This window comes from Arvicola amphibius, chromosome 11 (assembly GCF_903992535.2).
Source record: "Arvicola amphibius chromosome 11, mArvAmp1.2, whole genome shotgun sequence".
In the NCBI taxonomy this organism is placed as follows: domain Eukaryota; kingdom Metazoa; phylum Chordata; class Mammalia; order Rodentia; family Cricetidae; genus Arvicola; species Arvicola amphibius.
Window position 1 is genome coordinate 3964133 of NC_052057.2, and position 27494 is coordinate 3991626.

A 27494-nucleotide genomic window follows, 5' to 3' on the forward strand; every position below is an offset into this window, starting at 1 on the left:
ATTGATGGTGGAAAGGAAAAAGCATGGTGACATAATAAATAAATGAATAGGGAGAAGTGGAGGAGTAAATTGCAGCACTGATGGCCTCTAACGCCCCAGGGAGCTGTGATGACTTTGGCTTCGCGAGCACGGCAGTAAGGGAGGGGAGCCTTTGGATAACACCTCTAGCACATAGCCAAGGGGGCTTCTGACTTTCTAATACTTAAGCTTTGTCCCTTTCTACTTATCTATATAGACTCGATGAAGTCCATAATCACTGCTATGGATATTTACTATGAAGATATTGGTTGCACCCTTACGACACTTTAAGGAAAAATTACCGAGAAATAAATTGTAGGTACAGCATAAAAATGATTAAAGGTATGTTACTGTAGGAATAAGTTCTCGATGGATTGTTTAATAAAAAAATCCAGTTACCAAATGGTGGCTTGGTGTCATTTTTATTTCAATGATCAAATACAGATTATAAACATATACATACATGTATGTACACTTAGATAACACAGAAGACAGGGAGAGGCGAGACAGAGGCCTAGGAGACTAGAGGAGGAAGAGCTCCCTCCTTCATCCACCGACGGTAGAACACTCCCTAGAAAACAAAGACGGGCTAGTGGAGATGCCGGGGAACCACAGCTATCATGGCGGGATGGAAACATGGTGACCTCATGAATCTGAGTCTTCTAATCACTTGACAACTATGTCACACCCGCCCTCTGTACTGCAAAATCAGTTTCTCATCCAGATTTTACATTGCAAATCACTTCTTGTCCACTATTCATTTCCAATAAAAAGAGATATCAACATCTTTAGCTCAGAGATAAGCACACATCATATTTATTAACATTTGGCGTGCAGCCAATAAATTATAACAATAAAATAAACCACGAGTGGCTAACTGTAATAAATTAAGTATGAAACAAAAATGTATTACTAAGGAGCAGGCATTAAATATATCTCCCCCAATAATCCCAAGACACCCTAAGTTCAGCACCAAGAATTCCACATATTCTGGTTACACAACACTTCAAATTAGCAGTAGCACATGACATTTTACAATAAAAGGCCTTGGGAAAGCCTCCAGTTTATCACCCACATGGCATTTCACTATTCTATCAGTTAGCATAACTAGGAACGAGGAAAATCAATAATGTATTTGCTTTGTGTTGAGAGGACACATAGGCTTTTAAATGTATTTTAGTGCAGTACAATTGAACTAAGAATCAGGATTAAATTATGCAAATTTGTTTCCTGTACTATCTTATTTCTGAGAATGATTTCAACTAGCATGCACTCCCCCTTACTTTATGAAACTTCCTTTCCCCATTGTATTTAAGAAGTGCCACTCTTTCCTCATACTTTAAAGGGCAGTGTGAGCACCCAAACAGCTGGGGAGAACAGGGAACCAGGAGAGTGCAGCAACCAGCCAGAGGAGCAATAGCCACGCTTAGCCAACATTGTAGGAGGCCAGCACAGCTGTAGAATGACGGACAAAGGGCCTGCTGTCAACCTGAATGATAGCACTAGGCATCTGAGGTTGGCAAACACGCTGGACATTAGATTATTCAACACAGAAGTAGTCTGGTCCAGGTTGATTGACAGCTACACCACTCCAAGGGGCATCCAACTGTGGCTGTCAATCTCCCATGAGGTACCACTTTGGCAACAGTGAAAACATCAGCTATCTTTCCGATCTACAACAACCAGTGAACCAGCACCTTCAAGAGTGACACACACACAGTAGGCTATGGGAATCGGGAATACCGCTACTCTGAGCTGTTCTCAGCCAGTTTCCTTAAAGAAACATCCACTCTTCCACATCTAAATTATTCCACACCGTATTATTCCTTTTGATATGTGTGATACCTTTTTGCTGTTATTATGGAACTTACTTTTATATAAGAGTTTTATTTTTCATTATTATAAACTAATCTATATATTTGGTACTTTTTAAGGAAATACGGGCAAGTCTTATTTCTTAAATAAGCAAATACATTAAGATAATCTTAGCAGGTTCAAGTCTTCCCTCTGGAACTCAGACTGCCACATTACAGACTTGCATGTTCACTCACTGGCCAAATCTCTGCTTTATTTTTACTGCAGGAGAAGGGACGATTATATTTAACTAGATAAATTCCATAGAGATTGAATACAGTTGTTGTAAGTTGGAAAAAAACCTATTATTTACTCTCCATATAGACTCATCCTAAATCACATGTGAGGGAACATTTGGGGCCTTGTCACCTAATTCTCTTCAGAATCCATCTTTAAAGACCAGGATTCAGGTGTCTTCTCCGAGGGCCCTGTTCCTGGCAGCACTTGACTGTGACTGGTCCATCAAATACGGACCAGAAGGCTGGGTTCTTCTGCATGCTAAAACTGTGAGCTATGTAACTACTGTCCTGCTCACCCAACACTGAACTCCCGTCCATCAAATGGGGACTGGTAAATAAATATGACAAAGGCTATTTACTGAGTCTGCTCCAAATACTTCACTTTAGCTTGCTTGTATCATTCATTCCTCATGATTCAGAAGCTATCAGCAATAGCAAATACAACACTGTACAAAGTAACCATGAAGAGCTACACCTGTCTGATCTCCTTTTCACTCCTTACAATGTGCAAAACCCTTTTCCATCTCTACCCATTGACTTCAATACAAGAAGCCTGCACCAATCTATTTTGGGAAGCTTGGTTATGGGAAAACACACAAATTCAAGTCCTGAATCCCAAACCCATAGCACCCTGCTGAGAATCTTTCAGTGACCACTTCTGGCAGTATCAAAGGCTTCTCGCTTCATCTGTGGGTGTCTGTCATAATCTGCTCTGCTCTGGCAATGTTACACAGCCTCTCGTGACATCCTGTTTTGTGCACATCCTACAGTTGGGTCTTGCACAAGCTTGCTGGATTTGCTAACACTATGTCTGATGAACCTGTGAGATCCCATGAGTCCTCACCTTGTTTTAGACGTAAGGAGGTATAACATCTGGAGGCACTGGGAAAGGACCACGTCTCTCCAGTACTGCGTGATCAACGCCTTGGGAGTGACAAGTGCTTGCAAGGTTGATTGACTCAGAGGTTAGCCACTGTCTCTGAGGTCACACAGGTCTCAAGGACAAGGAAGACAGTGGGGTTGGGTCCTACCGCTCGTATGTTTGCTATATGGCAAGTTATTTTGGATTTGTTTAGCCTCAGTATTTTCATCTGCACAGTAAAGCTAATAACACCTACCCTGAATAGTTGTTACCTAGTTGACAAATTCCATCTGTCAGGAGCCAGCAGAGATGAAGTAGGAGCTCAGGGAACAGCAGCAACCATGATTTCCATTGATTGTCTCTGCAACACATTATTGCCTACAGCAGCTGGCAACAGCTGGTCTGTTTTGGGGAAATGGCCAGTCACGTATGGGACCAGATGATACAGAGAGAAGCAGAGGTCAAATAAATAAATAAATCGTGAGTATTTTTACAAAGTTACTTTCTCATTCAGCTGCTTATAAAGTCAAGTTGAAGCACTCTAGGTTAGTTGAGAAGGTGAGAGTTACCTTCATTGATCTTTATAACTTTAGTCTAGAAAGAATTTTGACAATGACCCTGAACCCCTATGAAATTTTCACAACTACTATATAAGACACCGCTACCATCAAATTGCTGGCTTTTGACCAAGTAATAAGCAAACTGAGATGGAATTTAGAAAGAAAATTTCAGAAGTGAACCCATTACAGAAATGGCCATGATTGTCAGGTGAGGGCCCACACAAGCAATGCACACTGAGATTAAACCATAAGGCAAGGGTCTTTGACGAGAGCTCTGCGGCCTCAACCTGCCCAGGGAGATGCTGTTCTGGGCGGAATTAGAATAATCTGTCCATACTCCCCAGGGACCGTTAAATCCCAAACTCCAATCCAGAAGCACACACTTCCACAAACTGAAACATTCCAATGATGGTAGAATCTGGACAGCAGCCTTTGATCAGTGGGACTAACCATGCTTTAAAAAGACACAGAACTCAGTGACACACACCACCCACGTCAGAAATGACTAGGACATGACAAAGCTTCATGCATCTGGATCGTCCCAGCAATCTGACCGCTTCTTGCCTGAAGCGGTTTATCTACACTCGAGAACACTGCTTCCGCTGCCTACACAGTAGAGCACCTCTCCCGCTCTGCAGAAGCTCCTGCAGGCGATTAAAACAGACCCTTCTAACCACAGATAATGAGATGAATGGTTCCAACTCCATGGGCAAAGGTGGTGAACGGATAAATCAAGAACCTGAGTTGTCAAAATACTCTCGAGGACACAGTTCTGCTCGGAGGGCTCCACGGAGGGTGGGTCTCGCTTTCAAGGAAGGAATGGCGCTTCTTTTGTTTGCGTTCAATTCTTTCCTGCTTTTCTTTCTTCTCCTAAAGGAAAAAAAATGGTAAAAGAAAAAGCAAAAGACAAAACAGAAAACTCTAAGTTTATGTATACTTTGTGAACTTGTTATTGAACTGGATTGCTGGAAGAAAATAATTCATTGTAAGATCTTTGCACACAACTTCTTATTTAATTAGTTTTGAAGGAAAAGTAGCTAGGGACTATTGCTGATTTGTTTGAACATGCACAAATTTCCTATTAATAGTAGTAATGTCATTGCTTGCTTGCTTGTTTGGGTTTTGAGACAGGCACTCAGAAGCCTGGTTTGGCATCGCAATGCCTGTGTAGTGGAGAGGGACCCTGAGCTCTAATCCTCTAGCCTCCTCCTCCCCACGGCTGGAACTAAAGGAGTAAGACACCATGCCCGACTTCACCTCACCGTTTTAATTGTTGAAAGTTACAGAGAAAACTATGTCCAACTAGCCTCGGAAGCTCACACTTATAAAACTCAGGCGGCTCAGGAGGGAGGATTGCCATGAATGTGAGGCCAGCCTGGGCTACACAGTGGGTTCCAGATAGCCTGATCTGCAGAATGAGACCTCATCTCACCCCATCGACAACGATGATGACAGGAAACAGGGAAGAGGAAGAACAGGAAAAGAAAGGAGGCTGAGCATAAAGGCAATTGTGAAACATAGGCCAACTCCCAGCACTGGGGAGGCTGAGAGAGGTTTTGCAGTTCTTCCTCCATGTGACTCCCTCATGTTGCTCAGAAAAGCAGTAGCTTCCAGGCTACCCTGTCTCCAGGCTGGTGCTCGGGGAAGACCCCAGAGTGGATGGAGACCCTCAGGCCACCCTGTATCCAGGCTGGTGCTTGGGGAAGACCCCAGAGTGGATGGAGACCACGGGTCACCCTGTCTCCAGGCTGGTGCTTGGGGAAGACACCAGAGTGGATGGAGACCCGTGGGTCACCTGTCTCCAGGCTGGTGCTCGGGGAAGACCCCAGAGTGGATGGAGTCCGCGGGTCACCCTGTCTCCAGGCTGGTGCTCGGGGAAGACACCAGAGAGGGTGCTGGCTGTCTGCATCTGTCACCAGTACATATGAGAAGTATCATGGAAACTTTATGGCAATGTGACATTTCCACGCACAGACAATACTCACAAAGCAAGACAAGTGAGGAGTGGTCTTAAGGGTCATAGCTGAGCTCCGTGAGATGTCTGAATGCTTGCTACTCCTACTGAGGCAAAGGGGAACCTTTTAGAGCCTTCCAAAGGAAAAGCTGTCCTTGGTCCAGCTCTGCTTCGTTTTCTCCAATCTACCTTTCAAGAGAAAAACTGAAACAAGTGTAACCTTTCTAGTAGATGCTAAAAAGCCAAAAGACGTAGACAGTCATCACAAAAGTGTCCGGCAACAGAAATCAACAGTGTCACCATAAAAATAACTCAAAGAATTTGGAAAGGTTTTCTGCCAGTTGAGCGTCTGGCTCCTTCCTTCTCAACACCCCCTTCACCATATGTTCTACAGAAAGTTTACAGTAATAAATGGGTAAGATGGAGCGTGGGTGAACAGTGTGGTGACCACTCTGGCTCTGGGGAGCACTCCAGAGCGAAGCTCTCCTGCACGGGGCAGTGTACTAGTTGTTGATAAAGCTTTGAGGAGAGACAGAGAAGAATGGGAATGTGCCAACCACTGTAGTCTAAATAGTGGTACATAACACGGCCATGGCCACTAATGGGAATGCTACCCCATTTTCAGGAAAATGGGGAAACCAACTGGAAAATTCAAACTTTGATATCCAATTGCCTAAGCAATATTGGCAATAAGACTTTTTTGATATGTGAAGCATTCTAGCATTTTAAAAAGAATCAAGCATTGTGTAAGAGATTAAAACATCATAACGAAATACTGACTGCTTCATTCAAATAATGCACTTCTTATTTTTTATTTTTAAAGATAGGGCCCTACTATGAACTAACACTGGTCATCCAGTTTTATTATCCTCTGCATGGAGCTGTCAGGAAGCCTTGCAGGAGCCGAGCACAAGGGCAGACAATAACTGCTTTTTACAGCCAGGGCTCTGCTGACTCCGGGAAGGGACACGTTCCTAGTGCTGCATTTCCCCCCTTGGCCTGCAGGAGAGTTCTGCAGTGGTCTTTCCTAGTCTTCGGGGATTATCCGCTCTAGTCCTGAAGGTTCCATCAGATACTCCACTGTTAAGGAGTCCAGCTTGGTCTTATGTGCTCTAGGCAGGGCTGAAATGTGTATGAAAGAACGCACAGGGAGAGACACTGGGAAAGAGCTGGGAGGGGGAGTCACTCAGATCCACACGGAAACTGGCTGGGACTAGAAAAAATACATAACAAGACTGACCAATGCAGGGGTGTGTCATGAAGATGAGCTCTTAATATACCAGGAAGGGAGGTGCTGGCTTGTGAAACACATATCCCGGGAAAGCTAAACTGGAATCAAATTCTCATCATGTAAGAAAATAACTTGAGGGCACGGTAAAGGCTAAGACACTGAGATACGGGAGCCATAAAAGAAGAAGGCAGACCCAGTAGCTTCAAACCATGGGAAAGGTCTCTTCACTAGGTGTGAGCATCAGAGGCCAAAAGAAAAGACAGAAATCCAAAATAAACTGGAATTGGCAAGGCCTAAGGCACTACTAACACAGAAAAACAAGCAAAGTTGCATCTTCTACTATGAAATCATAGGTGAATTTTCTACTGAAGAGGGCTTTCAGAGATCGTAAGACAAAGAAAATCCAATAGAAAAGTGTGTGTGCCTGTGAAGACCCTTTGCAGAATATACGTCATAACGCATATTTGTAAATGAAAAGATGCTCCAGATCAGTCTGAGACAGGCAACTCAAGAAATCCTCTACGTGATGCCTGCAGGCAACAGACTGAGGTGTGCCCGGTGACATCACAGAAACTGCTGGAAGAGCTGCAGGAAGTTTGACGTGGGCACTACTCATAAGCGTTTGTTGTCTACTTGCACAAAGTATAATATTCATAGCTACTATTTATTCAAAATTAACAAAATGAGTATCTGTTTTAAAATAGAAGTCTGTATTTTGCTTGACAGCACCAAAGTGTAACCTGTTAAGATATACATATAAAAACTAAGTACTTATTATTCTCACATATCTAGTAAAGAGCAGCTGGATATTGTACATTGCAACTACAATGTTGATCCCTTTCACTGAACAATGACTAAATAAGACCCTTTTCCCTACCTCATCAGCAGCATCAAAAGAGCATAAGAAATCAAGTAAGTTCCTCCCCATTAACCTCAGCGCTACTGCATGCAAGGGCTGGTTCTGCCTGGAAGACTCTGGACCCCCAGGGCACCTGACTGCCTTTGATGGTGTTAGATGCAAGAAGCACAGAAGGAAGAAAGGGCACAGTGGGAAGTGCCTGAGGCGGGGATGGCGGGGGATGCACACCTGGAATGTCACATCTGCTGCAAGCTCACATGTTTTGGGCAACCGCAGAAGTGTGGCCAGAAAGGAGAGGCCATGGGGGAATCTGAGCTGCAGAGGAGGAAAGGCTAGGTATTCTCCAAGGAAAACAGGATGGGAATGAGAAGCAGAAAAGGAATAAAGAGCCAGGGACAAAGGAAGTTCATCCGCGGGCAACACCTACCAGCCACTTCTCGTATTCACTGATGGCTTGCTTGTCTTTGTCTTTCTTCTCCGCTCTCTTCAGCTCTTCCTTTCTTCTCTCGTTGATTTTCTCCTTCTCCTTTTGCTTGAGAAGAGCCTCCTTTCTCTCACTCCTGTGTAGGAGAACATGAAACACTGGAAAGTTAAAGGAGAAGACACGCCAGAGATGCCCTAGTGTAGCTTCGGAAGCGATGAGGTTGGAAGGCATGGGAAGCCCTGCAAGCATAAATCCTAGGGAAGCCTCAAGTATTCCCTTGAAGCCACCGAGCTGCGTGCGCACCGAGCAGGATTACCATTTCTCAAAAGCAGTCAAGCTGTCTCTCTTCTTCTCAGCGACTGTCTCCTCTTCCTTCTGTTTCTTCACGCGCTCATATTCTTTCTCCTTCCTGGTTTTCTCTTTCAGGTACTCCAGCTTTTTCTCCTTCCATTTCTCAAAGGCCTGGAAGAGTTCACAGTGTTTTCCTTACCTGTCACAACTTTTCTGAGATCGGCAGAAGTACAAGGGATCCTTCATTCAAGCAGGGCTGACGGCCAGGCTCGGATCGGGGCCTGCGGTACTCACCTGCAGGGCCTCGTCTTTCCTCGCAGCGTTTTCTTCTTCAGTCTTCCTCTTGTTTTTTTCCTCCAGCTTCTTCTTTGCTGCTATTTTCTTTGCTTCCTTTTCCTTCATAGCCTTCCAGGCCTCAAACGATGCTAATGCTTCCTCCCTCTTAGCAGCTCTTTTCTATTTTGGTTTTTGAAAAAACAATGGCATACATATATGTGTCTAGACACATATACACAAATATGTATGTGTCTTCAGTCTCCCAACAGTTGTGAGACAAAGTCGCAAAACAGGCAATTTATTTAGAATTACTTGGAAAAGTTGATCTACAAAAGTTATTCACTCCTTTTTAGAATGTCAAAGCACTTATCAGGGGTTGACCTATTTTGTATTCATGAGAAAGAAGCATCGATTGACTTTGGAAGTATGCTAAAATAAATGTTTTCAAAAGAACTACAACAGGCTAACTGGTATTGTAAAATGTTTAGTAAAAAAAAAATCATGAAAGTTAAAAGATTATAAAGTAAGGTAAATTAATTACCCAAAGTACACAGTGGGTACAGGTGTTTGGTGTGGGCCCTGTTTTGATATAAAAGCATAACATTCCTATAACATGAACATAGACCAAATGTCAAATAAGAGCATCCCACTGTAGAACAGGTAGGGGCAGTATGCAGCTAAGTCACACACTTACTCTCTAACCTCGTGAAGGCCAGTATTTGACCTCAAATACGGTTCAACCATAGAAGACACAGATTGCATCATGGAGGTGACATAATTCAAAAGCAAAAGTACCCGCGAGCAGACACAGCAGTGCAAGGGCTCGAGGGTGCTCAGCACAGCTCCGCGAGGTCCTCCCACAGAGACAGCCTGGTCCAGGTTCTGCTCACTTCAGGGAGCTCCTCGAGGTCGTCCCACAGAGACCCGCCTGGCCCCGGTGCTGCTCACTTCAGGGATGTTTCCCTGCTGACCTACTTATGTGGATCAGTACAATAAGTGGGTTCTCGGGCAGGCGACGGGGACACAGTGAAATCGTAGGAGGCTGGACAAGAGTCTCAGGCAGCGAAGGGGAATGTGGGTCAGGAGCCAAAGAGGGGTCAGCATGGAAGACAGAACAAGAAAACTGAAGGCCGGTATATACTGACTATGTTCTAGCCTAAACTGCAATCACGTCAGTTTCTGAGACTGAATTTGGTAGTCACACACTTACTGCTAATAACAGCCCTGCTGTGTCTAGCCTATGCATAGGAGATTTAAAACATACATGGGGCTTTTATATAAAAGTTAAATTGAACCCAAACTGAAAATACGAAGCCAGCAATCGGTTCTTTCATGTCCACATTTTACCACTTAAAAAACGTTCATTTGGTGACATTAAATACACAGAGGCTCTTAGTGACGTAGGATTCTTTCTTTTACGATACCTGCTCATTTTGGATCCGTAAGTTTTCACTTTCAATTCTTTTTATCCTGTGCATTTCATGCAAATATACGTTTTTCTTTTCCAGCCACTCCTGTGAAATTAAAAACAAAAGGTCACATGATGCTACGAGGTGTCCAGACAACTTAGAATTCATACCCACTTTTGAAATATTTGTTTAAAGTTTAAAAAAGAAACCAAGAAATATATACATTTTGTCTAAAGCAGCATTCTTTCCCCAGTGACACTGTAAACGTAAATATGAATATTGTTGCTTAAGAAATTCTTACTGTACTATCTCCCTTGTATTGTAAGACTGCAATCATTAATATAATGACTAAATGTGTCAACATTTTATACTGAAATTCAAGTGTAAAATTTTCCAAAGGAGGTTATATTCTGTGTAAGAAAACAAAAAAGATCTTTCTTAAAGTTGTGAAAAAAATAGGAAATTTTTAATTTGTGGAAAAATTAGGAAAATCTTTGTCTCAAGAAAGGAAACATTTAAAAGATTTGATCAGCAGCAATACAAACTTTTGAGAATAGTATAAAATGCGTGTAAGTTTTACAGCAAACTGGTCTTTGCTATATTTCTATAAATCATAGCAGTATCTTCTCTTTCCTTAAAAATATTATTTTTATATTTTAAGCAAAATGGGGCAGCAAATAATTCAGAAAAACCCTCACGATTGCTCACACTCTTCTAAGAAAAGCTTCCCTAATGACAGTGAGCATCCACCTATCCTTTTAGATGGTCGCAGTATTAACTGGTGGGCAGGCCTGGGGAGACGATCAGCTCTTGTTTAAGAAGTGTTTTCTATTTACCTGGTAAACGGTCGCCCTTATGTGATCGGCCTTGTCTGGCTCTAGGCTCTGCTTCCGTGATGGCTTCTGGTCCAGGACTTTCAATGTCCCTAGGTAGTGAGAAGAGGTAGCTGCGGATGGACTTCTCCGCGTGGGGCCGGATTTCTTTAAAAACTCAGAGGTCATCAGCCTGGAAAGTTCCAAATGGACCGAGAGCAAGTGAGGTAGAGCTGCCAGATACAGAGATTACCTTTATAACCACACTCTAAGGTAGACATATCAGATACAGTGATTACATCTAAAGCCACACTCTAAAGCCAGGCGTGGTCTCTCACACCTACAACCCTACACTCAGAGGGCTAAGGTATGAGTTCAAGGCCAGCTTGAACACAGTGGGTTCCAAGCTACCCTGGGCTAAGTGTGGGGCCCTGTCTCAAACAAACAAAATGAAAAAATTACGAGTGAATGTAATGAATTATAATTACCTTGAAAATAACCCAGTCAAAAGTCATGTTTTCTTAGTTCTGCTAACATAAATTAAACTTTAGAACTTTGAACTATATATTTCTCTTCTTAGATACTAATATTAGAGCCCTTTAAAGAAACATAAATCACATCTTTAAAAACATAAAAAACTACCAATAAACGTAGGTTTTAATCACTCTTTGAATATGTTATGCATTATTCTGTTACTTTATATTCTCCAACTGTGATAGAAGGTCAGGACCCATATTTCAGACATTATGGGGAAATCTGGCCTATCTTCTCTTTCGGTAAAGGTTTAGGGCGTGGCGGCTCTCTCACTCATTTGCATAACCCCACCCCTCCTTCAGGCTGCAGCAGGGGATCAGTGGTTAAGGCAGGGATAGAAGGGCTCAGAAAATGTCAACTACTGACTTATGGGCAAAGTTGACAGCCTCTTCATTCCGCTAATACTAGATTAAAGGGAACGGAGGCTGAGGTGTTGGCAACACCAATCAGAGAGCAGGGGTGAGGCTCTTGGGATTTTCAGCACTTATTATTATTATTATTATTATTATTATTATTATATCTGGTTTTATTTGAAATAGGGTATTACGACGCAGTTAAAGCTGGCCTTGAATGTGCACAATCCTCCCGCCTCAGCCTCCTGCGTGCTGGATTGCGCATGTGCCGACATGCGCGGCTTCACATTCTTATCGTTTCAATAAACCCATTTAGCCGTGGAAAAAGTCCAATTTTTTTCCTGTGTTTGCCAAAAACACTTAATAAAAAAAAATCCGGATTTCAATTTTACGACCATCTATACACAGTCTCTCATCCAAAAACAGGAGCTTTCGCCAAGGAGCTGTACAATGAGATCCGGGAAAAAATAAAAACACAGCCAGGGAGAAAAACCCAAAGAACACTAAATAAATGGAGAGTTTTCTATGAAAGAGCGGAACCAACTAAGAGCTTCATCATGAGGTATCGATCCCATATGACGACGGAAATCACTAGAAAGATCCATGATAGCAAGCGGAATGTGCTTCATGGACTCCGGACCGAGGTGGGTTCTGCTGGGCTGTGAGCCCACGCACAGGGACGTCAGAAACTCTCACCTGCCAGAGGCACTGGACACACGACCATTTGCTGCCTTTTTATTCTTCATGTTTCTGTCTTCGTTTGCTTTCTAGCAAATGGTAAACACACAGACATCACTGGCCAGGGCAACGTCAGGCTGGGAGCAAAACTGAGGAAATCACTGTTCTAAGTGTCAGGCACCATAGGCACTGGGGTTGGTCACTGAAAAACTTTTAAAAACTTCCTCTTTTTTCCCTCCTTTCTTCCTTGTTCTCCTCCCCCACCTGCTTCTGTCCCTGTCTCTCTGTCTTCGTCTCTCTCACTAGGGTCCCACACAGTCAGACAGGCCTGCAGCTCACTAGGGTCCCACACAGTCAGACAGGCCTGCAGCTCACTAGGGTCCCACACAGTCAGACAGGCCTGCAGCTCACTAGGGTCCCACACAGTCAGACTGGCCTGCAGCTCACTGTGGAGCTAAGGATCTCTTCAAACCTCTCATTAAAGCTGTTCATGTTTTGAAGAGATTAAAATTTCACCAACATAGCCTCTACATAGCTGTTCTAAACAGCTATATTTTTATGATCTGATCTATAGAAACCAATATAGAGACACATATATTATGTGGTTATGAACTATTTTAAATCATATCACTATGTCTGACAGTTTCCAGGGAACAATTGGCTTCATTCTGACAAGTGCAGACTTTCCTTGAAATTGAAATTCAACGTAATTAAGTAATATCTACTTGCAAATACAATACCACTATCAAAAAGATATTCTCCACACGGATATAGAGGTATGAAGACAGACATGAGATATGTGGAGTTCTGTTCTCCACACGGACACAGAGGTATGAAGACAGGCATGAGATACGTGGAGTTCTGTTCTCCACACGGACACAGAGGTATGAAGACAGACATGAGATATGTGGAGTTCTGTTCTCCACACGGATACAGAGGTATGAAGACAGACATGAGATATGTGGAGTTCCGCTTCATGTGTGAGTCTGAACTGCCAGCACTGTATGTTGCAGACGGACCTTGGCCGGCTCTGCTGGCTCAGTGGGCGTGACGATACTCGGGGACGTGGAGAGCAGTGGGTCATCTGTGAGCCCAGCCGTTGCTCTGTCTTCCTCATTGTCACCAGCAGCCACCTGACCTGCCTCGGCTTGCTCAAGTTCAGGAGAAACACAGTTTACCAAAACCGAAGTTTCTTCGTTTTCATTTGATATCATGGAATCCCAGAGTTCGGTAGGTTCTCCATCATGATCTGTTTAGAAGCAGAGAGACAGGACTGAATCCTTCTGATGCCACACAGTGTACGACAGACTCATTTACTATCCTTCAAATGGGTGCCGTCCTGACTACTTAGAACATTTAGAACATTATATGTTCACATAAATGCAGGTGCCCTTCTCAGAGGCCAGAGGAGTCAAAAATCCCCAGCAGCTGGAGCTACAGGTGTGAGCCGCCTGATATGGGTGCTGGGAAGGAACCTTGGGTCCTACAGAACAGCAGCAATGTGTGCTCTAAACTGCAGATTCCCTTCTGGAGCAGGCTGTCCTACAGCTGAGACCATCTTCCTTTACCTCCTGAGTGCTGGATTATAGGCACGTGCCACGACGAGGGGCTATAATCTTTTTCTTACAAAATAAAGCACGATGAAAACCATCCAGTTGAATCTGAACACACTTGGTCTATGAATGCAAAACTGCTTATTCAATCTAACATTTGACAAGCCTCATACTTAGAAAACACAGCATATGCATAATTAGAGAGAAATAATTACCCCCAAGTAAAGGAGAGCGTGTGGCTGTGCAAATCAAGTAACTGAGACCGCAATATCCATCCCATTAAAGCTAGGAGCATGCCGGGAAAGCAGGAGGCAACGGCTCCCTCCACAGCACTGAGGGGAGGAGCGCAGGCGAGCTGCACGCATGGCCAGAGAATCGCAGATCCACATAGTTCACCTCACGCAGAGACCCAGCCCAGCTCAGGCCAGATTCACACCTTCATTTCCTTCATCGTCTCCCACGAAGGCACCAAGGGCGGGGCTGCTGCACCCAGGACTTCCCCGGCACAGGCCTAAGCTCCCCATAAGGAGATTCACTTTGGCTTTCTCAGAACTGCTTCTTTTTACGCTGACTCCATGACACTCTGGGGCACCCAACAGACGTAACCCAGAGGTCACCGTGTGACAGTCACCAGGGAGCCAGCAGGCCCTGTTTAGTAGCGGTTCGGTTTCCACCGAGGTCCAACTCCCAGTCACAAGAGCGCGAGTCCCAAGCTTGCCTGCAGCTGCGCGGAGGGAGGCTGCACGGAGGGAGGCTGCGCGGAGGGAGGCTGCGCGGATGGAGGCACCCCCTCAGCTGAGATTCCCTCTTCTGAGATAGTCTAGCTGTATGCCAAGCTGACTAAAACTAGCCAGCGCAGCACTTAATGGAAGCCAGCCCACACGCCATCCCTACCTAGCTCTTCCTTTGGGCTGTATCAGCTACACCAGCTCCAACATTAGCAAAGGAAATAACCGACGCATACCTCACGTTTACTATGCGTTTACCCTGGTAGTAGTCCCAGGGCCTTTATGCATTACCAATCTTTAAAATTCCCACAACCACATGAGGTAGATGGTGCTGAGGATAAGTCACAGGCCCAGCGAGGCTTGCTCCTCAGTCCCTCTGTCTGCATCTGGATAAAAAGCCCAGGTAGTCATTATGCTGTGTTATCTGCGTGATGCCAGCAACAACCACACACTACAGGCTCCCTTCAATGATCATTCCAGTTGTCCTTGAGACTTTGCTGGAGGCATAAAAGACATTTACACTCAATTCTCACAACAGCCTTTTGAGACAGGGACTACAATACACTGGGGAATGAGAGGCACTGGGAAATTAACTTCTGTGTGGAAAGTCACTCGGTCAATTGCACAGTCAGGGTTACAGACATACCATTTCCCCCACAAATACACAAGATAACCGTTTCCCTTGCAGACAGGACACTGAGTAACAGACAGGGTAGGACACAGGTGTGACTACCTTTTATGGATGTTTTTTCCTGAGGTTCCGGTGAGGTGCAATTTCCAGGGCTTTCTTTGAGGGATGATGAGGTCAGACTTTGTAGGAGCGAGTCCTGCTAAGAAAGTATTTACCATATAAGGTTAGCCCTAGGAATTCCCAGAGGCAACAGGATCTTTAACTCTTCTGTGCTGGAAAGTTGGCTCAAGGGTTAAGAGGGCTTCTTGCTCTTCCACAGGACCCTGGCTCTCTTAGTTCTTAGAACCAACTAGGGCAGCTCACAACTACCTGTAACCTCAGCTTCTGGGAATGGGACACCCTCTTCTGCCCTCAACAGCACCTGTCAAACTACCAGGAAGGAAAGACCAGGGGCCAGCAAGCTGGCACGGGAGATACAGCGCTTGCTGCACAAGCCTGGCCTCCTGAGTTCAATCCCCATGTGAGGCCAGAAGAGCTAAAGACCCACAAAGTTGTCCACTGCCCTCCGCAGGCAAGCCACAGCGCACACAGACACACAGAAGCAGCAAGCAGGCAAGCCACAGCACGCACAGACACACAGAAGCAGCAAGCAGGCAAGTCACAGCGCGCACAGACACACAGAAGCAGCAAGCACATGAAATTTGTAAGTAAATAAAACATAAAACAAAATAGAAATAGGAAAGAAAAAAACAAATTTAATGGCACAGACCTCTCCACAAAACTCTGGTCCCAAATACCTTAACTGATGAGCCTTCTAATTTAACTTTTCATAACTTTGTGTTTCATAACAAATTTCTAGCAAATAAAGAAAGAAGACACAGACATACAAACACAATAACAGACACACAAAACAATAAATAGTAATCCCATCTGACATTTAAACCTGATTATAACACCTTGAGAAAAAATCATACAACAATTGCCTTCACATGTATAGATGCAAAGTTTCACAAAAAAAAAAATAAATAAATAAATAAATCAAAGCACAAAACTTACAACGTCTTGATCAGTCAGGGTCTAAGGCAGGAAAGTGTGCAATTGACATGCACATCAGCTGTGCACACAGGCACACAGACAAAGGCAAGAGGAAGGTACAGAGAGGAAGCAAAGGTCACTCACCCCCACCTCTGCCACATCTGGTGTGGTATCGGCGGGGCTGAGGCAGAGGAGTTGAAGCATTAAGTGAGAGCTCACACCAAGATGAACACTCTCGGAACTGACGAGCAAAGAGACGTGATGTGGGAGAGTCTTCTGTTTGAGTTGATTTCATTGGCTAATAAAGAAACTGCCTGGCCCATTTGATAGACCGCCCCTTAGGTGGGTGGAGTAGACAGAACAGGAAGAGGAAGTGAGGTAGAAGGATCAGTAAGATGCCACACCTCTCCTAAGTTAGGCAGACTGCCGTGCCTCTCCTCAGAGAGATGCCAGATGCGATGAAGCTCCAGCCCAAGATGGACGTATGCTAGAATCTACCTGGTAAGACGCCACTTTGTGGTGTTACACAGATTATTCGATATGGTTTAGTCAAGATGTGAATAAGAGCCTGAAAATAATGGGCCAGGCAGTCTTTAAAAGAATACAATTTGTGTGTTGTTATTTTGGGTTTTAAGCTAGCCAGTGGCCGGGAGCTGGGCAGGATGAAAAGCAGGCCTGCCCACAGCTCATCACTACAGAGACGGAGGTTACACACCAAGGGAAGAGACAAGGTTACACCCGCAGGGAGGAGAACTGGTCAAACTCCATGGGAAAGCTCACGAGAGGGACCTTAAAGAGTCAGAGCGGAGCCAGGGAGACACACAGCAAGCAGTGGGGACACCTAACTGTTAAGAATGGAGTGTCCAGCTGGGCGGTGGTGGCACATGCCTTTAGTCCCAGTACTCGGGAGGCAGAGACAGGCAGATCTCTGTGAGTTCAAGGCCAGCCTGGTCTACAAGAGCTAGTTCCAGGACAGGCTCCAGAGAAACCCCATCTCAAAAAAAAAAAAAAAAAAAAAAAAAAGAAAGAAAAAAAGGGGAGCATCCAAAGGGATAATAGCTCCCCACTGTGGGCTGTGTCAGATACCACGTGGCTACGGCAACATGATCTCCTCACGGTGGAAAGATTCCATGCCTTACAAACAAGGAGTCCAACACAAAACACCAAGAGAGTGATAATAAACGGGAGGAGAGTGGCCTAGACGGGAAAGCAGAACCGCTGCGCAGGCAGTGGAGTTATGGCTGGATGTGTTCCTGTGAGATTTACACCACAATGCTACACTACTTCAATAAAAGAGTACACACACATCACATTTCAAGTCAAGCCACGTTGACTTACACATTTTAAGTTTACGGTTAAGAATCTGTACCTGGGGCTGGAAAGATGGCTCAGAGGTTAAGAGCACCAGCTGCTCTTTCAGAGGACCAGGGTTCAATCCCAGGACCCACATGGCAGCTCACAACTGTCTGTAGGTCCAGTTCCAGGGGATCCGACACCTTCACACAGACATGCATGCCAGCCAAAACACCAGTGCACATAAAGCAAAAGTAAACGAACCATATTTTAAAAAAGAAGAATCTGTGTACCTCTCTAAAGGGAGCTCCCTTCCCCAATTCCTGTCCACCTGGAGGTCTTCATTTGTAAGTACCACATTTGCGGAGATAATTGCAGTGAAGATGAAGGCCTACTGCCCTAACTCTGCTAGGATTTGTTTTAGGAAAAGAGGGAGCCAGCGGCACAAGGCACGGTGGTGATGCAGGGTGGTAGGATCCTCTCGGGCTCGGGAGTGGCCTGATATCTGGATTTCAGATCTAGGAAAGCCGGTTTCTCCTCTTATCAACCTCCCGGTTTGTGGCAGTTCCAGCAGCTCCAGGAAACCACTGGGATATTCAATTGAGCTGGTAATTGTATTAAATACATGAAATCAGTGTTTCAGTTCCTCCCTTGATTTTTTAGAACAAATTAAGAACTAGCCAGAGGATCCGCAAGTGAAATCAAACAGTCAGCTCTAAAGGAGATATGGCTCAGGGCTGACTTAGTACTAGAAATCCCTGGATTTGGTACTGATGTCTCTCTGCACCACGCCCTGTGAGCAGGTCCTTCTCCCACACCGCAGGTGAGCAAAAAGAGGCAGCTTGCAGCTCAACTTCCCGATCTGCTCAAGCAGATTATGGGGGAAAATGTGCTTTTCATCTCGAGCTGGAAGTCAGCTTTGCACAGTGAAATCCCAAGTGAGGTGACAGTGACCTCCCCGGTGCTACCGCAATCATGGCTCCTCATGAAGCCAGAGGGTGTACCAGGTCTCCCAGAAGACAGAACCCCGAGAGGGAGAATTATGACAATTTAAGGTAGGCAATACTACACATTCCCAGAAAAGGAAAACTGTTTTTAACATCTTTCCTTCTTTGAAACAGATGCATCTTACTCTAAATGCTACGGGCATAGCTTTCCCATGGCATCTAAAACCATGCTATGCTTACAGTCAAGGGAATTTTAGGCTCAAGGGAATCTAGTATAGTTTTTTAAAAAATGAACACATCAAAAACAAAAGAAAAAAACAAAAACAAAAAAGAATTCTTTAACAATTGTAAAAGAAAATGCAACATACATGTAGACACATGCAAGCGCATGCACACACAGCAGGATAGGTCTGAACTAAGGAATTCAGCAACCGTTGTGCCAACCTCAAGATCAAGGTTTTCAGAGTGTCCTTTTTCCTCAGTTTCCACCTCTGTGCCATTCTGCCTTGGGAGGGCAGGGCTGGGGGCAGAGTCTTCACTCGGGGGATGTTCCTGATCATCTGCTCTGTCTTCCTCCTTCGTGGGGCTGTTCTTTTTGATGCTCCTGGGCCGAGGTGAAGGCTTAAAATGGCCATCGACTTCACAGCTGCCGCCATTTTCCCCTAAAAAAGGAAAGGCTGTGAGTGTGCAAGCCCGACCTCGGCATCGGGGTGAGTGTGCAAGCCCGACCTCGGCAGTGCTGCAGCCATGGGGTGAGCCCCTGCTTACACTTCTCTAAGCTCCAATAAAGGTTTCAGAATCAAGATCTAAAACAATTGCTGCCATCCTGTAGTTAGCTAGTCTAATTTAGTTTTATTAAACGTTAATTTCAATTTTATGAGTTCTCTTAGTATTAAAAATATTTCCAAAACATAAAGCATCACACAACTTCCGTCTACGGAGTGTGACTCCTGCTGAAGCCAGGCCCTCCACACGACACCGGCCCTTTAAGTATTCAGCATTCAGGGACTTTGCCGGTAGAGAAAATAAATGATTCTTAAATAAATAAACTGACAAAGCAAAGAAAGGCGCTACTGTGGGCTGGAGAAAATGATGCTGGCCTCGGCTGTGGAAGCCCTCTGCCGGAGAAACGGGTGCAGCGCTGACTGCTTAGAGAAGTCTTCCATCCAAAAAGTCCTTAGCAGATATGGTGGGACCCAAGATACTTAGCGCTCAGTGGTTATGGTGGTACCGAGGGTGTTGAGCACTCAAGAAAACAATCCAGTCCCCAGCATTCTAAATACAGAATAATTAGAAAAGAAACCGCCGATTTAAGAGTATGACTAAAGCGAGGAGTTACATTCTTTCTCTAATGGTGGATCAGCTGTGGAGCCATCCACTCATTTGGATCCTTCATTACTTCTCTGTGCCAAGTACCTTTCAGGGCTACTCGCCTCGATTCTTAGTCTCAATGTTTGTGTTCCAAACAGAAGAACCCAACAACTTCAGTATATTTCATGTCCCAATTCCATTTCCAGAAATGCTGTCAAAGTCTCAGGAAGAAACGCAATGCTTTGCTTCAACCCTAAGATTATTACTTAGATGGAAACCCTGCGTGGATCCACACCTAAAGACGCATTCAGAATTCTTCTGCCACCTTGTGGCTAGAACGTAGAATTGCCTTACTCATTTCAATTTTACCTTTCCTGTGCCTTCCCACCGGCTTTCCCCAGAACTGAAAGGTCTTGTTATTATCCCACATCTATGCAGCGCAGGCTAGCCTCAAACTCACAGCAATCCTACTGCCTCACCCTCTGGAGTGATAGGACTTCGTGTCTGCATTAACACACCAGGCTCTTCCATAGCTTTAACGGATTAACTAGGTGGAGAATTACTTAGCACCTACTGTAAACTGGGAATCACATACATCTGGCTGTTTCAGACTAATTTCTGCTGCTGTGTTCACATTTCTTCTCTGAGTTCCTTTCTTTATTAATTTCTCTGGTCAGTTCTTGGGATCAGATTTGGGACCCTTTCCACATGCAGGGCAAGGACTTTATCATTTGCTACTTTCTCGGTCCGCATAGTTTCTTAGAGACCAAATTCAGCTATGCTCTACCTCTCCATCACTACACTTGGGAGGCTTGGGCTGGAGTTAATTCAGCTTCCTTATACGGGGCGGCTTACATTTGATGGCATTTTCTAGTTACTTCAAAAGATTCCCAACACAATACTGTGGGACAAGAAAAACAGGTTTGCCTCCTACTCCAGCAGCTAGAGTGGCCAAATGCATTTGCCCACGTGGCAGGTAACTAACAGGAGGCAATGTCTGTGATCAGTGGCTTGGATGCTTCCCTAGGAGTCTCTGTTCTGATCTTATCCTTTTGTCCCTTTGAAGTTCCTAAGGCTATCAGGCATGGAAGCACCGTTCCTTAACATACGTCTGAAATCAAGTTGTATTTGATGTCATGGGTGCCACCTACCATGCTAACTATGAAATGCCTGACAGCGCCACACTTGACATGATGGGGAGACTTTACACAGCTCAGCACTAACTAGTTCTTCCTTTGTAAAACAGAAAGAAAGATGACCAGGAGAATCCTCGCCTTTTCACATGCTAGTCCCGTGGTGTCTCCCATGGGCTCCCAGGGTACCACCTGACTGTACTCCATTAGTTCTCCCCCAGGTCAAGGGGTTAGCAGACTGGTGGAGAGCACCTCAATCACACCAGGAAGCTACTTCTACTCTCAGGAAACTAGATTTTGGCTGATAGTCCCATGCAGTAGACCAAAGAGTCTTTTTTCTTAAGGAGAATCTGGAAGCTTCATCAACAACAAAAGCAGAATATTGATATAGAAATGCTGCCATGCTTCCGTAGGCCTGCACTTGAACCCAGGGCCTTATGTACACTGGCTGTCTACCCACCACTTCACCACACTCCCAGTCTTGTAGATGACATTCACTGCAGCTCCCTCCCCACAAACCGAATGGAAGCTGATGAGTGTTTGGGAGCTACATCTGTGGCTGACCACAGCAGCTTGCCTTTCTCTCACTCCCCAGCACAGATTCCAGACTGGATATGCAAAGGGCTTTTGCAGCCATGGTTACTAATCTATCGCTAAAAAATTGGAAAGTTGAATTCATTAGTTAACATAAAAAATTTTGACAGGTTATTTTAAAACAAATGTTCTGGAAACGCAAGTATGGTAACTTCCCAAGTTACCTGGAGATGGACTGCTTTTGGTGAGAACTCTGGGTTTAGGCTTTATTGCAATGATCTCTTTTCCACCTTCTTGAGCATCATTCTGCAATTTGGAAGAGGAGTTTCCGGCTACATCGTCTTGAACATCAGGTGACACGCCTTCGCTGTGCTGGCTGACGAGCTCCTGCTCCTCTCTGCATAGATCACTGTTTACATTCTTGGTTTTCAAAAAAGACAGTCTTGGAGAATTCTTCTCCTCATCGTCAGATAAATGAAAATCGTTTATCTTTTTTCTAACTAGATTTTCATCTGTTGAGGTATCTGAAAATTCGCCTAGAGAAACTGAATTATGAACAAGAAAAAGGTGATTTCAGCAGTGCATTTTAAACATGCGACGACCAGATTCCATCTCGTTGAAAAGCAACCATCTTCAGGAAGAGAGAGGACTAGAAATAAATCAACAATCCCAAATAGGTACGAATTGATTTTGTACCTCTTGAAAACCGCTAATCCTGGCACTCCTTGTTGGCATTTATGAAATAAAATCTGAGTTTCATTAACATACTAAATATTTACCAAGTGTCTGCAGCACTATGCTTATTCTGAGCTATGTCCCCCAAAGGTCACTCAATGTAGCACCCATCCCAAAATATTATATCTAATAAAGAACAACTTAACAAGACGCAGGACTTAAAAGGCTGTTCACAATACAAAATAGCACATTTCATTTCAGATTTAAAATTCTATATGCCTATACCTGAAAACTAAAGTAGAATGTTTAGCCCACTTAAAAGAAACCAAGTTAACCCAAAATAGTGGCTATATGAATGTGTAGGGTCTGTCTTTCACAATGACCCACTTTGGTGTTTTGACTGAGAATATTCCCTGTAGGCTCAGGGTCTTGGACATTTGGTCCCCAGTTGGTGGCACTGTTGAGGAGGAAGTACACCACTAAGGACAGGCCTCGGGAGCTCACAGCCGGGGCCTCCTCTGGCTCTGCTTCTTGTCTGCTGCCTCTCTCACCCTGCAGATCCTGCAACCAGCGCGCCTACAACTTTCTGCCATGCTGCCCCACCGTGGCAGACTCACGTTTTTCTGAGCTCATAAACCCAAACTCTTTTTTTTTTTCCATCAGTCGCTTTGGCCACGGTGCTCTAGCATAGCAACAAAAGAGTGACTAAGGCAGAGGCTGGTAGCAGAGAAGAGGCTGCTGCTAGACCGGAATGTGGAACACCAAGAGCTCACACAGCAGCCACTAAACCTGCAAGTCCATCCTAGGAGGAGCCTGGGAGACTGAAGTTCTGATAGTCATGGGGACTGTAGGGGTCCAGCTCAAGAAGTTTCAGGAGGAAGCAAAGCCTCTAACAGCAGGGAGGATAGAGGCCATTCCTTGTGGTTCTTGGTGAAAAATCTGGAGGCCGTCTGGCCTTGTCATAGGATCTTGCCCAAGGATAAAGGTGTGGGTTTGTTTTTGTCGACTTGGACACAAACTGGAATATCTGGGAAAAGGAAAGCACAACCCAAGAACTGCCTCCAACACACTGGCCTGTGGGCATATCTGTGAGGCAGCTCTTGACTAAGGACTGACGTGGGAGCAGGTATCCTGAGAGCACAAGAAAGCAAGGTGAGCGAGTTGAAGGACAGTGAGCCACTGGGCCGTGTTCCCTCACGGTCTCTGTTCAGTTCCTACCTCAGCCTCCTGACTGAGCGCTTAAGGTACCTCAAGGATGGATGGCTACCAGGAAGTGTAAACCACATAAACTCTTTCCTCCCCAGGTTGGATTTGGTTAATGTTTTATCACAGCAATAGAAAGCAAACAGTACACTAACTTAAAAAGTCATGGACTTAATTTCTTGGATAGAGGAGGCTTGGTGACAGCGTATCATGGAATCTATGGCGTGGTTATTACTGGTTTTGCTTAGGCAGGTCTGTAAGAAAAACAAGCAAGCTGGACAGGAAGATACAGCCCGGAGAGAGAAAGAGCCCTGGGAAGCTTGATGTTTCAGCCTGTGCGGGAAGCTGATGAGATCAGCACTGTGAGCAGAGGCTCCCAGCTCTGCACTGGAACAAAGGGAAGGTGCCCTCAGGGCAAGATCCCTCCCCCACTAGGTAGCTAGGTTTCCAATTGTGAAAGAGGATATGAAATTCTGCTTCTAGAAATCAATGGGATAAAACGAGATGTGACTCAATGACAGCCAAGCTTGGCAGTGGCATCCACTCGGTGCTGACTTTGGGGCACACAGTTCAGCTGTGTGAGAGGGTCACGGATTCTGCTCCCATGGTTGCAGAGAGCCTCCTCGGCTAGGCCAGCTGTGGCAGGAGCGGAAGCCTCTGTCTGGAGGCCGAGAGGGTGAAAAACCATGGTGTGGAATTGTGAAAATGAAACTTGGACCCCGATGGGAACCCCAAGATGCTGGAGAAGCAGAGCCATGAGATATCTGCCAGAGAGAGTTAGAGACAGGATGAGAGCCAGACCCAGAGGGGGGGTGTTGCGCTGTAGACAGAGGAGCCTGAGGGGAAGAGGCAACAAGAGTCTGCACACTAAACATGGAGCTCTGTGGGACTCAAGCTTGCCCTGCTATGTTTCTTTCTGCCTTGCCTTACCCAGTATTTCCACACTATGGGCCCCCACATGCCTCCCTTTTGAAAGCTCGTATACATCCTGTCCCACAATATCTTGGAAGTATGTAATTTGCTTTTCTGGTTTTCCAAGGGGTTACAATTGAGAGATCACCCTGAATCTCAAGAGAGACTGCACTTTTACGCAGTGCTGAAAATGTTAAAGTCGGACTGGATGTGTTTCACGTTGGCCGTGAGCTCATGGGTGACAGAAAGTGGAATCGGGCAGTTTGAATGGGAATGTTCCCCCATCGGCTCAGGTACGTGACCACTTGGTCCCCAGCTGGTGGCACCCGTTAGGGGAGCAGGTATCAGCTTGTGGAAATACATAACTGGGGGAGGCTTTCAGAGTTCATCGCCTCGACACAATTCCAGTTTGCTCTCTGCTTCCCGTTTGCTGGTGAGGTTATCGCTCAGCTTCCTGCCCCTGCTGCCATGCCTGCAGCTTTCTTTCCTCCAAGCCCACTCCCCATGACAGACTCACATCCCTCCACAGCTATAAACTAAAATAAACTCTCTCCCTAAGCCCCTTTAGGTCATGATGTCTTAGACCAGCAACAGAAGAGTAGCTACTCTACCCGCAATCCCAAGCCCCAGTCAGGCTGCATCAAGCAGATTATAAAAGTGCTCCCAGGTTTAATCAGGTCACCTCCAGTTGCTATCTGAATACAGAATTCTTCAAGTTGAACTTAAAGATGAAACTACCTTCCAATACAGCTTACTCCTAGGGTATCACTTTACAGTAGACCTGCTGATAATGTACTTACATAGTTTTAAATTCACATTCAGAAATAAGCAAAAATAATCCGTAAGCGTCTTGAAAATGAAGAGTGGCTTTCTAACTCATTGCACGCATAGAAATTCTGAAACAGGTGAGTTCATAGGCACTGTATTGTCATAGAAGTTAGTGGATACGCGACACGTAACTAGGGAAGCAAAGCACAAGGAACTGGTCCATTTGTATCTCCCCTACATACCAATCTCGTCGCTGTCAAAGTCATCTGAGTATTCAGAACTCCTCTGCCTGGCTGACCGGGCTGTAATGGCTCTGATCAGCTCATCCTGAAGGGAGATCAGTAATATCAATTCCCATTCAAGCAGGCACATCTCATACTTAGAAGTAATTTTTAAACAAACAATACTTTATTATTCTGCTTTGACATTTAAGTTTCATTCCTCTACATTCACTCGAAGCCTGCTTTGTGTCACGTTCCCACGTCATCCAACTCACTGCAGAAAACTTAAATGGGAGCCATCGCCTATGGGACTGTAGTTAAACAGGAAGTGACTACTAGCATCAGATAAACTAATTGCAGGTTACAATCCGAGCTAAACGCTCATTAATGATAGGAGCATTGGTTTAGATGGGGTTTATCAGAAACCGACATTTTCTTAGAGACCTGTGCATTCTGAGGGAGGTAGGGACTTGGGTTTGACAAGCATGGTGGGCACACAGCCTACCATTGAGCCACATTCCTCTCAGTGTTGCACTGGTACTTCGGGCATACTGCAGATATGGGCATAATCAATACTGCAGATGTGAGTATAATCAATACTGCAGATGTGGGTATAATCAATACTGTAGATATGGGGATAATCAATACTGCAGATATGGGCATAATCAATACTGTAGATATGGGCATAATCAATACTGTAGATATGGGTATAATCAATACTGCAGATGTGGGCATAATCAATACTGTAGATATGGGCATAATCAATACTGCAGTTATGGGCATAATCAATACTGCCGTTATGGGCATAATCAATACTGCAGATATGGGCATAATCAATACTGCAGATATGGGCATAATCAATACTGCAGATAGGGGCATAATCAATACTGCAGAAGTGGAAGAAGAGTTTGAAATCGTGATGATCCAAGTAAGCCCTTTAACGCTTACAATAGAAAACTGAAGTCTAGACAGAGACAGACTCTAAACTGACTCTTTTGCTTTCAACTTAGAAGCCAATATTGGAGAAAGAGTAGTCACAGAGTGGGTATTTTAACACCAGCATCCAAAGCTGACAAACCACCTAAAACACAGCAAAAGAGAAGCAAGAACTCTCGCTTCTACCCAGACCCCTGGCAAATCAGCAAGTGCTGAATTCTAGTATATTCAAAACCAAAATGCCTTGACATATTTTACCTGAAAAGAAGTTCTCTTGGTAGCCTTTGGACTCTTGGTATATGCCAAAGTTGTGCTGAAGATTTCATCTGACATAGTGTATTCTTTGTCTCTACTTTTATAAAAATTTTAATAAATAATTGGAATAATTCATTCAAACTGTGATTATGGCTGAAAAAATATATGAATATATAAAATAATTAGATGTTTTTACATGATCGAGATACCCTATTCCTGGCGTTAGTGTCCTCCTGCCAAACAGAAAATACCCCGCTCCAAACACCGGCCTATATGTTCACTTCAAAATATAAATGGCGTTTTAGTAAAGACACAAAATTGTCCCAACAAATTGCTTTCGCAACAAGAAAATACAAAAGAAAGTTACTGCTCTACAACTATTTTTAAGAATGAATAAACTTAAAATACAAATTAAAAATAAGTATGAACACCAAATGTCCCAGATAGTTCTCACTTTTCCATTGTTAAACAATATTGCTTTGCAGATGCCAGCATGACTTATTCCAAGAGGACTGTCAAGGTTATCCCACCCCTGCCCCGAAAAATGAATTGCATATAACCGTATTCAAAAACAATGCTTAACCAGCGACATTTTCCTAAGCCATTTGTTTGCTCTCTCACAAAAAAAAAAAAAAAGTAAAATAAAACACACAAGGACGTCTCGACACCAGGCTGCATTAAAGTCTCTGTTGCTCGCGCGACGCCGGAGGCCCATTCGGATGGCCGGCCACCGCCCAGAGCTCCCCGGGCCGGCCAGGTGGCGTCCGTGTCCCCAGCTCCTCCGCGCGGCTCCCGACCCAGCACGCGCCAGGCCCGCGCACACCCAGCGCGGACCCCTCGGCTCCTCCGCGCCCCCCGGCCCGCGCATCCTGCAACCCACCCCGTGCCCCCTGCGCCCGGGCTCCTGGGACCACCTGAGAATGCAGCGGTTGGGCTCTAGCACCGATGTCGCCCCGGCCAGGGCCTGGAAGTCTGCGAAACCAGGTATTGGAAGAAGGAGGAGGC

The 27494-nt window shown here is 44.8% G+C and overlaps 1 protein-coding gene across 2 annotated transcripts; it reads right to left on the minus strand.

Moving 5' to 3' along the window:
* Positions 1-439: 439 nt before the first annotated feature.
* On the minus strand, positions 440-27494 carry Map9 (microtubule associated protein 9). Of its 2 annotated transcripts, none has more exons than XM_038347530.1 (14): positions 27404-27494; positions 26493-26642; positions 25320-25404; positions 21744-22064; positions 18986-19203; positions 15369-15462; positions 13374-13603; positions 12373-12443; positions 10814-10982; positions 9993-10082; positions 8587-8748; positions 8318-8463; positions 8005-8137; positions 440-4403 (listed from the first exon to the last, which is right to left on the minus strand). In XM_038347530.1, the coding sequence occupies exons 2-14, from the start codon at positions 26565-26567 to the stop codon at positions 4281-4283; spliced, it is 1917 nt and encodes a 638-aa protein (XP_038203458.1). In that variant the 5' UTR covers positions 26568-26642; positions 27404-27494; the 3' UTR covers positions 440-4280. The 2 variants fall into 2 exon arrangements, with proteins under 2 accessions (XP_038203458.1, XP_038203457.1); XM_038347529.1 differs by having other exon boundaries at positions 15369-15465.